Source organism: Zeugodacus cucurbitae, chromosome 5 (assembly GCF_028554725.1).
Source record: "Zeugodacus cucurbitae isolate PBARC_wt_2022May chromosome 5, idZeuCucr1.2, whole genome shotgun sequence".
NCBI lineage: Eukaryota > Metazoa > Arthropoda > Insecta > Diptera > Tephritidae > Zeugodacus > Zeugodacus cucurbitae.
The window spans coordinates 70,281,633-70,296,894 of NC_071670.1; the positions used below are offsets into that span (position 1 = coordinate 70,281,633).

Sequence of the window (15,262 nt, forward strand, 5' to 3'; positions counted from 1 at the left end):
TTCCTTTTCTCCAACCTTATGTAAATTAACGGCACTCACTCATGAAGGTGGAGGCCTCTAAGCCAGCCAGCAACTAAACTAATTAAAATTTCAACACCAATTTCTGGCCTCAGCTCAGCTTAGCTGCTTTCACAGTTTTAGCAAGCACATTTCGTAGACCTTAAAGCCCCAAATGACTATGACAGCGAATATTGTTTAAGGAGTTGTGAGTGTGTGTACGTGTGCTTTGCTGATGTATGATTGTTGGCATAAGTGAAGTTCTTTACTTCCTTTTGTGGCTGCAAAGTGCTGGCTTTATGCTGTATATATATATATATTCAGATATGAGTGAATATGTGTGTGTTAGTAATTTTCGATGTTTGTTGAGTGCTGCCCTATTGTTCTACACTAACATATTAAATGAAGTTGGAGTGCTCTTTGGAGTACGCATTTTAGTGGCATTTTTAATTTATTCGTGTTTTTTTTTTTCAACTTTATTTCACTGAGCCTGAGTGGTGATAAGACCTCGCATTTCTACATAAACGTACAACAACAATGCCTGCGCATATGTGTTACGTTACATTCATTATAATTCTCCTGATGGCGTTAGTAAAGTTGCTAGTGTTAATATGGGACGCTCTCGTCGTTGCCGGCGGAGAGCGCAGCGGCTCTTCGGTAAGTTTTATGTTGTTATGCTTTCGGTGCTGTGGGCGTACACTTTGAATTACGGTACGTGCTTGCAGAAAATTAAAAAGAGTTGAAAATTAAAATTATTAGTTTGACATTCGTGTGGATTTTGTACTACAATTTATAGACGGTAGAGTGGTTTTCAAAAAACATAAGGACACTTTTTAATCGCAAAATATTGGTACATTCTATGATTTGTATACTCAAACTCAAATAATATTGTAAAATTTTACTTTTGAGTAGTAACACAGGAGTTATGTTTGCCCTAACATGTAAATTATGTACAGTTTTGACTATGTGAAATTTAATGACATTCGTATGAAAACCAGTGAAAATGGTTCCGTTTTACTTTTATAGGAAATTTGATAATATTTTTCGCACAAAAGTGAGGTCAAGCAAATTGGTATGAATTTATACAATTTAGTAATTTTTATCGTTCCTGTATTGTTGTCAAATTAGTGTCATTGAATTTGACCAAATGACATCTACACTTTAGTCTATTACTTTCTTTGTAGACCACAGCGCCACTCTCAAAATATACCTTAGACTCCTAAACCTCGAGCCATTCAGCATAGATTAAGAATACATATTTTCTTTAAAATCTTTAAAATCTGCAATTTATAGTCGACTTTGCGTCAGGAATATCTAAAGTCATTTATTCTATGAACATTGTTATCATACTGGAAAATAGTCAAACAATTCAATTTCACTGTTTTGTTGTAATATATAAATAGAAATAATTACCCTGACCCAGTACGAAGCAGTCACGCCACTTCTCAGTGAACATTGCGACGGAGTGACTACAACAAAAAACTCAACAAACGCTGCATGACTAATGATCGGCTTGTGAGCATTAATTAACGAAGTAATCGGCGAATCATCGACGAGAGCGCTGTGAACTTAAATGCAAGCTGACAGATGGTGTGACCTGCTGGAGTATGCTTCTGTATGTTTCAATAGGTTCAGTTCTTAACACAAAGCGAAGGTTGCAAGTAGTATTCTGTTGCATTTAAATTAATTGTCAATTTCTTTGTATTAAAATTCGAAAAGTAAAAGTGAACCAAAATGTTCAGTTTTCTTGGGATTTATTTACTATAAAGGGGAGGTAATTTAATATATATGTATTCTTCAATCGTGGTGAAATTAAGACATCCAACTCTTGTAAAAGTAAAAGTCATCGCCTATAGAAAGTCCTAATACAGAGAAAGCACTCAAGGAGAAGCATATTCTCGCAGCGTTTAGTCCGCACTCAAGTTTGGACATATCTCAACAATCTATTTTCTTACGGCAAGTAAATTAGAGTATCCAAATGGCTTCCATAGACGACCATATGGCGGAAAATTATGGTCATCTCATTGGCACCGACGACTTTCCGCTGCGAATTATAAAGAGACTTTATCTGACAGAGTCAAAATGTACGAAGTTCTTTCTAAATAAATTACGCGATTGCCATAAGGAGATTGAAGAGGCGAAACTCATTTCTTTCAGCGATGAGTATTTGAAGGAATTGTTGCCATTACCAAATCTGAAGAAACTGATCTGCATCGATGCTTATAATTTGAGAGGTAAGTTTGAGCCTCTATTTAGTATTTCAAATTAGATATCGAAGTACTGTAAGAATGTAGAGGGGATAGTTGACTAGCGAAAGTCTGTGTTTTATTACTTGTTAGCCCCTTCATATGAATGAAGATAACCAGGAAAGGATACAAGTTTCAATTCGATCTAACCGTAGGCCTTAGGTCTGAAGTTTCTGTCGTAACATTTAGAAAATAAATATGTAGAAACTTCTAAAAGCTCGTTTAATCGGAAAGTTTTTGTAATTTTCTAGGTAGAAGCTTAATAGAACTCGACAGTCTCACGGAGCTGCACATACACAGTAGCTTATCTTTTGATCCGAAATACTTGCTGCAAATAACATATTACAATCCATTGAGGACGTTTGTAATGCCTAACTACCCACTCATGTTTTCGAATAGATACGCCTTTGAAATGTTCGAAAACCTTAAAAACGTTGAGAAGCTCGTAATAGAATTTAACCCTTGTAAATCCTGGCAACTTGTTGGCACTTTACCGAAATTGAAAAAGCTCGAGATTTGGGATTTCGTCAGTCATGAGTGTGAGACCTGTTTGGAGGACCACAATTTGTACGAGACATGCGCAGGGCAACATGCCACTATCTTTTTTGATGAATTACGTCGGAGGAATCAGTTGGAAGAATTGGTACTTTATGACAGTTGCGTGTCTGAGCAACATCTCCTGAGAATTTCGGAGCTTACAAACTTGAAGCGTTTAATATTCTACCGGGCCGTTTCAATGTTCTTCCTGCCACTGGATGTGTTTAAAGGTTTGGTGAATTTGAAAGAGCTACACCTTGACTGCTGCAGACTAATAAATGCGGAGGATATACTAGAAATAATAAGGTGTTGTAAGAAACTGAAAGTTCTGTTTCTTGGGAGTGTTTATGACGTAACTGCGTACTTTCTTAAGGAGGCAAATGATATCTTACATTGGAGACAATCGACACCACTTGTGCTTTTGACAACAGGATTGACCGCTGAACATTTGGAGGTGAGTTCGCTGCCGTTTTACGTTAGGAATAGCGCTTTTCGAATACTTTCTTTCCGCAGCTGGAACGGTATGGAGTGCGGCTTCGATTTATACGAATTGTAAGACTAAAGATTAAGGAGGTTGGCCCAAAAGAATACTACTTGGAAACAGGGGGCTACTTTGCGAGTAAAATTTTATATGCGCGGTCGGTGGAAAGAAAATTGTTTATGTGAGTACTCAATAAATATACACATACATATTTGTAATATAACTAATTGATCTCCTTTGAATTTTTTTTATTTGGTGTGATGCTTATTTAGCCTGAACAGGCAGGCTGCGAAATGGAAGTACTAAATTACGGCTAAAAGTGCTTAAACTGAGAACACGACAAGGAGCGAAGATGAATTTTAACGGTTTAAATAACGGTTCAAGAGTAATGAATGAATTATAATAAATGTGATATGATTCAATTTTTCGAAATCAGTTATTTTCTATAAAATTTAGTTGTTTTATTCATTAATATAGCTCTCACGCACATTCTCCATTTTCAAAACGAAGATTTGAGCAGGACATTTATTGTTCTCAAATGTTGTTTGTGCAACCACCAACACCATCAACATCACATGCAAATTACCCACCAACAACAAAATTGTATAAATAACAAGGTACAAGCGAAAAAATAGCCATTTGGAGGCGAACAAATTTGGTTAGCTATTTCCTGTTTATTTTCGTAATCAAACCTAGCTCGACAAATAACGCAAGCTGTTTCCCTACGTGACATGCTGTGCGGTTTGTTGTTTTCCCTGCACACGGCAGCCCACGAGCATAAGCTTTGTTAATAATTTTTCGAGTGTCTGCACTTTGTTTAGGTCCTTTGTAGTTCGTCCTGCGCTCGTCGCGCTTAGGACATTTGTACTAATTTGCTTGCCGTTATTGGTGTAGTGAGTGGGTGCTTGAGGCATTTAGCCATAATTGCGAAACAACAAAGGCGAGGAAGAAAGTTGGCAGGAAGGTCGTTGGTTGTACAAAAGCGATATTTTGCGCTACTTTTTATTCAGTGGCAGGCAGGCTTGACGAATGATGGAATAAGGTAAGAATGGCGATAAACCAAAGTGAAGTGAAATGAAGTGCAATCCGCAATTATGTTGTTGTTGAGGCGTAATAGAGAGGAAAATCCGCATGAGGTCTCTGTACGAATAAGGGGATTAGTAGCAGGAAAAAATTTGTAAATATTTTGTTGAACCTAAATTTGTATGTGCCTAAATAGAAGGAAGAAGAAAATAAAAAGAAATAGAAGAAGGTCACTTGATGGAATTGGAAAAATTAAAGAGAATTTGAGCAAAGTTTTTAAAGAGTAGAATATCCTAAGCTCAATTGTAAAAAGCGATATCTTAAGTATGACTCCGAGAACTTCTTTACCACCACTGCGTATACGTAACTTGGCATATGATTTTTGCGCTTTTTTGTGTAACAAATACCACCCACACACATGCACACATTCATCAATGCATAATTTCGAAAGTCGTGTGTCTTTCAACTATTTCTGACAATAAAGGGCCATGATAGCGGTAAGTGCATACAAAGTAAAATTTGCTCAACGCTTGGTGCAGTTTGCGATGCAACTTTCTTTTCTTTATCTTCGCTGCCGACTTTTCTTAGTAACAACTTTATATTATACGTAGTCGTGCTTAACCATAGAGACACACACACACAGAGTTGCATCAACTCGGAACTTTTCTTGGCGTACTTGTCTAGACAGCTTGTTATCTGCTGGCATATGCTCGTGCAGTAAGTATTTTACAAGCGTGTCTTTCGCGCTAAAAGAGAGTGCGGATTTTGGCGATTGAATTATTACTTTCACTTTTGACATATAACGGTATAAACTACTGCGGATCAATCAAATTTAAAACTAATTTAAACAAAATATATTTTGGGACATGGTTGTCACTTGTCTAAACATTTTGTTGAAAGAAATTTTAACGGATTCTAATTAAATTTTTAAGGCTACGAAGAAAATTTAAAGTTGTAACTATTTTTGAAAGGGGTTGCCATCTGTTAAAAAGATATATAAATATAATCTAAAGAACACGCATTGAATATGAAGAAGAAAATTAAGAGATATTTTTTGAGGCAGGGTTGCCACCTGTTTAAAAAGTTTTTGAATGAAATTTACACTGGAGACGACTCACTTGTTAAGTCTAACAAACTAAAAAGATTTAAGAAATTTGAAAATTTAAAATATTTTTTAAAATATTTATAAAAAATTACATGCGCAGTATTGAATCATAATTTCATGTGGATTTCAGCTTCTACAAACAAACCAAAATTACTTACCACCCTTTAGACGATTAAACCAAGCGCTAAATTTAAATCCAATTAAACGATTTAGATATTTGTATAATTGAAAGTAAGCGGGAAAATAAATAGAGTGATAACGGAGCGTATGATATGAAAACCACTTGCAATACCTTTAAAGGGAAAAAAGCATGCAATATTTGTATGAAAGAACAAAAACAACTTACAACAACACAATTTCCTTTTCGACCAGAAGCGCCTGCAATAAAAGACTGACGTGTTGGAATGAGAAATACACTCGTAGTGAGAGAGAATCGTAGTATGAAACGAGTACCTGTAAAACCCTCATATTTTTGTTGCTTTTGTTGTAGTGGCGTAAGAGAGCTCATACACTGGTCCATGCTGCGAAAGCGGCGGTTTTAATAAATTAATATCTCAAATGGAAATTTTATTTTTACGCTGCAACGAAATTGGAATTGTGTGGTCGCCCATCAGTCGCTACCTTGCCGAAAACCCGATCACACATGGACGTGTGTGTGTGTGCAACAATTGCATTTTCATTATTGCTTTTTGATTGCGAAGGAGGGTGAGCATGGTGTTGCAGAGCCATCAACAGCGACAGACGGACAAAAGAAGTAAAACATTTATATTGAAGGCGGCAATTTTCAGTCGCTTCTCTTTCATTGAAATGCCTTCCTTTGCGCGTGCAGTTCTGTCTTTTTGCCGTTTCGAACACAGCTGGGAGTGTATGTCGCTTTGTCGGTTTAAGCCTCAATTGCAATAGCGTTGACGGGATAGAGATTAAGTCTTATATACATATATAACGGTAGAATAAAACGAATATATATTGTTGCTGTTGCAATAGATTGTGAGCAAAAATATTAAAATATATGCATATGATTACACACTCAGTTACCACGGGCCAATTCAGTAAACCACAAAGTGTGCTGTGTCCCTCTCCTCAAATGCATCCACACATGCTTGTGGCAGCGTGCCTTCCAGCAGCGTTCAATAATCCACAAGTTTTAAAAATGTATGCCTTTTTAATTGCTGCTGACGCTGACGGCGTGGCTTTCGGCTCTTCCTTTGGAGTGGCTGAATTGGGCCCAAAAATCTTATTAAACTGTTGTACCAATGTGGAGGCAGCGTGCGCTGGCTTTCCTTTGCTTCTGCTTTGAGTTGGCATTTCGAATATTTCATGTCATTAATTTTGCAATATTCTTTGTGAAGGCAATAAATTTTTCAACTTTCAAATGAAACGAACCGACTCTGCTCCAGGGTTCTATGTGACTTTAAAGCTCTTCTTGCTGTGGACTTTTTAATATAGATGCACACGGGTGGCTGTATAGGTTATGGAAAATATGCTTGAAATCTTCAGAAGATTTATTTCAAATTTATGAATATGTCTTGTCTACTAATTGAAACCTTCGAGTATCAGTTATCTTTTCTTAGCTTAAATCGGGCTTGAATCGACGTTTTTTTATCAGCAAAAAAGCCTTTTGAGTATTGGCATTCCAGGTACCTCACGAAAATAATTGTACTCTCAGCCTAAATAGAATTAGAATAAAGAAAATCATTTTTATAGGATGCTGGTAGTTTTGCCACCAAGCTGCATTACACCAAGACTATACGCCCACTTAATCCTGCTAAGATATCTCACATTTAACCGATATATACCGTATAATAACTACTGGAAGTTTGAAACATTTAACATTAGGTATATGGGAGTTAAGGGAAGTTATGACCCAATTTCACCCATTTTTGATACTGAGGCACACTCACAGCAAAAATTAGTCCCTCTGAAAGAAGAAAAATATGAAAAGCCTATATTTCAATTTTCAAGACAACAGCTCAGGTAAACTTATATATATTTGTTCATTAACAACATTCTTCCACGCAACACACGTTGTCGATTAATGTCCAGCAAAAGGACTCGTTCATAGCAATATTTTCTTAACTCATAATTACGCCGCCGTATGCTGCCTAAACTTAATATATGCCACCGCACACTCACACATTTGCATAATGGTATAACCTACAAAATATCCCTCAATAAGCGACAGCAGTGGCATTCGCAGCAATTTCTGGCTTGCTTAAGCAGGATGAAAGGAAAACCACTAAAATTTGGTAGCTGAGCTGTTAAGTTTATGGGGATAATTATGTGGGAACTCAAAGTTTTGCTGGCTTAAAGATTTCGCAACGATGTGTTGTGTGTTTAGTGGTATGAGTGTGGCCACAAGTTGTTTAGTGCGTCAGTGTCGCTTCAACACAGCTGCTTAAATATTTCATATTTTTGTGTTTGGCAGCAGCAGCCGCTGTGGTTTTAATAGATTTTGCGAAGGCGTGCGCTTTCATTTGGTTCTTCATTCAAGCAATTTTATGTTCAAGTTGCCGGCTTACACTTTACCTCATTCTGAAGTTGTTCCTTGTGGCTTGCGGCTTCTGACAACTTGAAGTCAACTGCAACAAACGCGTTTTTCGGTGTTAAGTGTTGCAAATAATTCAAAATGCCAACCGAAGCACTCAGCGCACACAAATACACAGAAATAGCTGTTACTGTAACGAACGGGGAATTCTGTTGGCTGTCAACAAGTTTCATTTAACGTTGATTGGAGCTCGGCTGAGTGTACTTAACACATTCTGCTGATGCGGCTTTTAGAGCCGAGGTTTCTGTTCCTCCGAACTCCTGGGGGTAAGTAATTTTCTTGCATTCCTCCATGTAAGCGGCAATTTAATTAACGGACGAGTCAGCGCGCTAAGCGAGCTAATACATTTTCATTTATGTGGCGATGTGTTTGTGTTATTGATATGTATTGATGGTTTTACATAAATAAATGAAGTGTGTATGTGTGGGGTTTGGGGATTACTTTGCTTCATTTGCTTGTTTCCCTCACCAATACATTAAATATTTAATCGATGCCTTGTTTAGTCTTGCCACTGAGTCTCGGTCGTCGGAGTTCTCTTCAATACTTAACACGTTGCGGTTGCCTTGAGTTTGCCATCCGTACCCAGAGGGTGTGTATGATGCTACCTCGAGTTTTCCCACTTGGCATAAATCCATCCAGAGGTTGTCTTGTGTCTATTAGCATTTTAATTATGTAGGTGTCTGAGAGTATATATACATATGAGTGGAACTTGATGAGCAAATGATACTCATATGCGGTGTACGTTGTCACTTTTTATAATTTCCTCCTGTGAGTGGCAAAAATATTGATTTAAATCATAAAAATTAAATGATATAACAAGTGCTTTGTAGATTCTGTGCAGTATTCATAAAAAAAATTTGATTGGAAGTAATCAAATTTTCAGAAAAATTTAAATACACTCAGCATTTACTAAATTGGCAGTAACTTCATTAACCACAAATATATACAAACACATTCCTTCCACACCCCTTTATACCTCAACTCCACATTCACTTCCACTTCCACTTGCAGTCATTTTCATGCAATTGCGGCACTTCATCAGTATTCATTGTGCCTCGCTGTCAATTATCCAGCTCATTCTCGGTACTCATTCAAGTTGCATCAGTAGACAGGCAGACATCCTTTCGTCATTCGCCGGCGCTGGCGTAGCAATCGAGCGTGTGACACTTGCACCATCAATAATTTTTTAACTCATTGTCCTGTCTCATTGCGCACACGGACAAAGGATGATGTGTCATGCATCGACGACAACTAGCAGTTATGCGATAGTCCGTGATATCTGCAATAAGACTGCTAATCATGCTGGTGTGCGCTGGATATCATATGGAGGCGGGGCGTATGAGTAACATAATACTCGGTTGTTGAAGGAAAACTATTCTATGATCTAAAACCATTTCTTATATTATTGAAGTCATAATTTAGAAATATTGGTATGAGATTTAAATTATTTGAAAAGCAGTGTCATAGATTTAACCATAAAAGTATGGTAACCGAGATACTTAGAAACAATCTGGTCTACTGAGAAATAAAAAATCTATGGATGTTAGTGTCCTTTGAAAGAGCAAATACTGTTAAGTTTTTCAAACATTCACATTTTCGAGTGGAGCTGGTGAGGTGCTCATCTATTTCCTGTTATGCTTGCATCTAAACCTTCTTTAGCAGAGGTTCTGCCTTGGATAGATACTAAGTTTGTCTGATTTCTTGCTCAAAAAATGTTTGTTAATGACTTAAGCATAAGTTAAATGCGTACAAAAACAACACTCTCTTAAGAATTTTGGCAAGAGACAATGATAAAAACACTACCTATATTCACCTGTAAACAGAAGTGGAAACGCACACCAACAAAGACAGCTAATGACTGAAAGTCCTGCAACACAATTGATATATTTGTGTACAAGGTCCGTCTAGACTTTCGAACTCTGAGTTCTATGAACTTCTCAGCACTTTTCTTGCTTGTTTAGTTCATTTATTTTCAGCACACAACAACCCCCTCTCGGTGCCACGAAATGCTGCAGTAATTATGTGCGTGCAAAAACACATGAATATTCAACAGTTAAAGGCACCACTTGCGTTTGGAGTATATGCTCTAATAACTGAATAACAGTTGCTTATTTACTAACATAAATGTTAATTAAAGCAGTTAGCTAAACAATAGCAAAAGCTCCCACTTTTCATTTATTCGTTCACTGTTGCAGACTCTTATCTGCGGCTTGCTTCGCTTGCCTTGGTCCCCGGGTAGCAATGTAATTTATTAAAATGCCACTACCTACATTATGCATATCTAAAAACAGATATGTATTCGTATATCTAAAAACTGTAATTATGAACTTTTTTGTAGCTGTAGAGAATACATTCCGAAATAATATGGTTAGCACGTGTCAAGTTCATGAATTCAAGTGAATGTGATATCAAGATTTTTAGAATTGAAATTCTATAAGTTTTTAAATAATATTTTTTGAGAATTATACTTCTTTAATTGAGAAGAAATTCTTTAAAAATATGTCTACTACATTGAAAGGCTGAAATATCTCGGTAGTATTAGTCTTAGAGAACTCCATTTATTTGTTCAAATGAATATGAACCGCCTTAAAAATTTTATAACAAGTTCGAAGCGCTTTGAGGCTCTTAAGAATCTGTTTTATCCAGATTTAGAAGTCTAGATCTATTTAAGTGGGATCTCGTGGATCAGCCCCTTAACTTAACCGAACCTAAATTGAAAGGTCATCGATCTTTTTCTTCGCGTCTGTTTTATTCTCACCACGAGAGATAAATAAAGGCATAGCCTGCACTGGATGTATTTCACAAATATTAACTTTATTGCGTGACACGCAGTCATAATCATGGTAATAATTTATACGGCACACGAAAGTAGACATGGCGCTGAACACATGTTGACTGTGAGCAGTTCAGCTCGATTGCAGCACGCACATATGCACCACTTAGGTATGAGTAGCGACAAGACAGGAGCAAAACTTTAAATTTATTGCACCAACCAATACATTTGCAACTGAATTTGGGAGTCCTTTGTGCGGTTAAATTGATGAACTCTCTCGTAAATACAACAAAAGAAATGAGAACTGAGCACACAATTTTCATATGTTGCAACGCGGAAGCATTCAAATGCCCCCCAGCGGAGAGGGTAAACTGCAAGCGCCACTAGGCGTATACGTAATTGCCGACAATGCACTCTTTCGAGCGTGCTCATACATATCTATATCTATATACAATTCCATAGCGGCAATATTGATTATCGCACATTTCTTTCGTTAAGCTTCGTTTAACGGGCTTTTGTGTTCGGCCGGACTATCCCCTCCTCGACGTGTGTTATCACAGTAGCACGGTCATATTGTTTGCCCATCGCCCGCATATGTCTGCAACACAGGCTCAGTTATCATTGCGTGCTCGCTTGCTGATAAGACAGCTTGGCTTTTATTGTTGCTCACACACACTTATACATACATACACACAAGTAGGTGTAGTAGATGTATGAGTTTGCGAATTTTACGTTTTCAGACTTCATTAAGCGCTTTGATCTCAGCATTTATGTGAAGGTGACTTCAAGATTTTTAGATTACTGAGTATGCTAAGAGAATAAAGCATATTTAGCTGAAAAGTGGCTTATGATATTTATGCAATGGAAAGGAAAAACATTTTTTTTAAACAACCGAACCACTCAAAAATAAGATTTGAAAGCACTTTTTCATAAATGTCAATATTCAAATATTATAATATTAAAACTCACTTGGATTTAAGTGATATTCCATTAAAAATCAATAATCGCATTTGCACCGCATGGCATGTCTAACTGGCATTGAGAACCGTGTCGCCAAAATAAATTGATTAATATCGGCTACATAGTAGTGCTTCAAATAACGATGATGGCATGCAAAAGTGCAGTCACAGCACCACAGCCACAAGAACTACACTAACAATGAGAAAAAATGCGGTCAAACTGCGGCCTTTCGGTAGATTTAGTCAGAAAGTCAAATGCATTGGCGCTGCACAGCAAATGCAAATCAGATATGCGGTTTACTATGTACAACAACTACAACAGCTGCAATATTAGTTGCGCAAAATACACAACACATCAGTCGACTGCCTCATAACCACAACGGAGCACAAACAACAACAACTCAACTAATTTGCAGCTCTACTCAACTGAAATAGGCGGGGCAGCGCCCACCATTGGGAACTTTATCATTTTCAAGATTCTCTATTTTCGCAACCGCCATAAAGGCAGCACACAAGCGGCGAGCGCAGCTATAAATTAAATGAATTTGCATGAAAAACAATCGAGGCTGTGCCGCAAACCAGGCGAACGCTTTGGAACACAAAGTGTCGGTTGTGTATCTTTCCGGTGGTTTGCTCGCAATTGACATGCGGGTACGCCTAGAAGTAGGCTAGCAGCAAACGAGCAAACACGCTGGGGATTACAAACGTGAGCTCGGTCGCGTACACCTGCATGCAACAATCAAATAACCGCCAGGTATTTGTAGCAGCACTCTTGTTGTTGTTGTGCGGCGTTTGTTCGACATTCTGTCAAAATCGGCGACGGACGCCGTGCAAAGGTTCTACCGGGACTATTGGAACATATGCGCGCAAAAATTACTACAAAAACGGTGCGTTCTGTATATGGTGAGTAACGCGGCTGAGCCGAAGCGAATGGTCGCATTTTGAATTTATAATTGATTTCCTTTGACTTGAAACAGATTGGTTCCATAGCTTGTACCAGTTGCCCATCAGTAGATTGTTTTGTTAGAAAACCCTTTTGTCTTTAGACCTTTGAAACTTTGTTTTTTGTATTCCTCGAGCACTTGTACCCTATTTTTCTCCCCTCCCCGTGGATCGTTTTAGAGATATTTTTTTTGTTCATTTTGAAGTTACAACGGTAAATTCCTCTAGCTTTCTTGTTCAACAGCTGTCACCTTTTCTATTTATTTCTTTTGTGTGTTGTGTTTTCTTGCCTTGTCCCACATGCAATTATATGTGCTCTCACACATTATTTTCTGTGTTTAAATTCAAAGTTATAAAAATGTGCTCTTAATATTTATGTGCTGCTAAGTGAGGCCATTAAGTTTTTATTGGCTTCTTTTGAGCCTTTTCACATCGTGCAGGGTTCTGTTGGTTTCGAGGTTGTTTTCTTTATTAATACTGAGTGATATTATATATTATTTTGAGAGGTGAATGGAGTGTAGACATATAAATAAATAAAAAAATATTACTTTTCGAGTTTAAGACGACCTTATTTGGTGTAAGTTGTTGATGAAACCGATTACATCGAACTTTGTTTTCGTTAAAAAAAAAAGAAAAGATGTTGCTGTTCAAGCTTTCAAGGCGATGTACTGATTATAACGATCTTCAAAGTTTTTCGATGCCATTTTCATAGTATGATGGTAGGTTTATGATTCATCCAATTCCATTTTGATCCCACACCTCCATAATTTCTTTTTACAAATCATGAAACTTTGCGTTATGGTTCAGGAACTGTAGAAACATACTGGAGGTCTAAGAGTACGTTGGATGAGGAGGTAAATCCAGGTTTAACCAATCAATTATCATGGATTTTTGACACGCAGTAATCTTCCTTCAAGCTTCAGGGCTAGTTCTTTTGTCAATTGTTTATTGGCATCCTCTCATAGTTATAACCAATTTTATGGTGTGTGTATTAAAAGTCTTCACAATTTACAATATGAACTCCTGCGACTTTTTAAATATATTAAATTTGTCATTTCATAAACTCGTTCGTTACAAAAGAATTTGCTCTCATCTTCTTAAATTCTGCACGCTTTCCCACAAGGAGCCGCCAAACTTTGTATGCAACTATGATCAAGGGAAATAAATTAAATTTGCACGTGCGAATAAGGCAGATAAATAAACGTCAACACACGCAAACAGCGGCACCGCAAATTCAGCGCGGCTTTGCATGCGCATCAGCGCCCACGGTGCACATTATCGCCGCCGCTCCCGGGAGACGTCATTAGAGTTCTTTGCCAAGTCGCGACTGTACGCCGAGCGACGCTGCAGCACGCAATCAAAATCGAAGCGCAGTGCACGAGGTGAGTAAATAAAAGAGAAGGTTCTCCGTGGAACTGTGGAAGAGCGGTCGGAGCTTCGCATAGTTTCGCAAGTGGGGGAGGGCCAAAGATTTAGCGGCGTTTGCAAGAAAATGTTTGCGGTGTCGCTTTCGCGCTTTCGACTACGCTCCGCACTCAGTTTGCCAAATTGTGGTCTGACACGTCATTCATTATGCATCCAGCGAGCTCCACGTCTCTGCCACCACCTCTTCTTGCGTGTCTTCATGCAGCTAAGTTAAATTGCTGCGGTTGCGAGCGTGACAAGAAGATGTACTGCCTTGTCTGTGACAAGTGCGCACGCAAACCACACACACACAGATCAAGCCACAGTGAACGAAAGAAAAAAGTGCAACGGTGCTTTTGAAGAATCGCTCATTCCTTGTAGCGTTGCAATGGAAAATTAAATAAATGCTTAATTTGTTATTCGTACGTGCGAGTATCGAAATTCTCCCGCGCACAAGCCCTTATTTAAAAAAAAAAGTGCAACACACACACTATTTGTAAAAATGCAATACCATGATTGTTGTTTTTGCATTTGTGGTAAATAGTTTTATTGCGCTACACTGATTCCATGAGCATTACACTCATTAATTTACCCAGTTGTTGTTGCACTTCGCCTCTCCTCTTCTTCGAGCTGAAATATTGTTTACTCACACATAATACAAATTTACGTGGCGATAAGTTGCAAGCTTCCGCAAATGAAAAAATACCAAAATAAATTGAACCTTACTTACTACGCCACACAACACGAAGGCCGTAGCACAACAACAACAGCTGGAACTAAAGTAAGGGAAACACTGAAATGTGTGCATTTTTATTTCGCCGAAACCGAAGAAGTTTGCCAAACAAGTGGTAAATCGAGTAAATGTTGCAAAATGCCATTGTAAACGGGATGCTGTGGCAATGGCAACTAAAAACTCGCTTCGAACAGCTGACGGCTGATGGCAGAAAGGAAGAAGAAGCAACAAATTCCCGAAGCCCAGTTTCCGACAGCGAAAATATTCTTGTGGCATTGCGGGTGGCAGCGCCAGATTTTAGAATGCTATTTTTTTCACAAAGAGCGAGAGTGTGTGCGATGAGAGCGGGAGTTTGCTTCCAATGTTTTATTAATGAAGTTCGCGACTGGGCGTTTATTTCAATGAAGGATTAATTTGAGGGATTAAACTTCAAACATGAGTAACAGCGGCTAAATTGATCTCTGCCGAGTGTTGTAGGTTCGTGACTACCGCTTGCTTTTTAGCGAGTTCAAACCTA

General features: G+C 38.0%; 1 protein-coding gene across 1 annotated transcript; it reads left to right on the top strand.

The window, feature by feature from the left end:
• The first annotated feature begins 1,602 nt into the window (after positions 1-1,602).
• On the top strand, positions 1,603-3,666 carry LOC105220362 (uncharacterized). Its single transcript, XM_054231245.1, has 4 exons — positions 1,603-2,231; positions 2,495-3,234; positions 3,294-3,442; positions 3,534-3,666. The coding sequence occupies exons 1-4, from the start codon at positions 1,976-1,978 to the stop codon at positions 3,565-3,567; spliced, it is 1,179 nt and encodes a 392-aa protein (XP_054087220.1). The 5' UTR covers positions 1,603-1,975; the 3' UTR covers positions 3,568-3,666.
• The last annotated feature ends 11,596 nt before the right edge of the window (positions 3,667-15,262 follow it).

Coding starts and splice junctions, on each gene's coding strand:
- LOC105220362 (XM_054231245.1), top strand. CDS start 1,976: ATGGCTTCCATAGACGACCATATGGCGGAAAATTATGGTCATCTCATT. Junction 2,232..2,494: donor CGATGCTTATAATTTGAGAG/GTAAGTTTGAGC, acceptor GTAATTTTCTAG/GTAGAAGCTTAATAGAACTC. Junction 3,235..3,293: donor TGACCGCTGAACATTTGGAG/GTGAGTTCGCTG, acceptor TTCTTTCCGCAG/CTGGAACGGTATGGAGTGCG.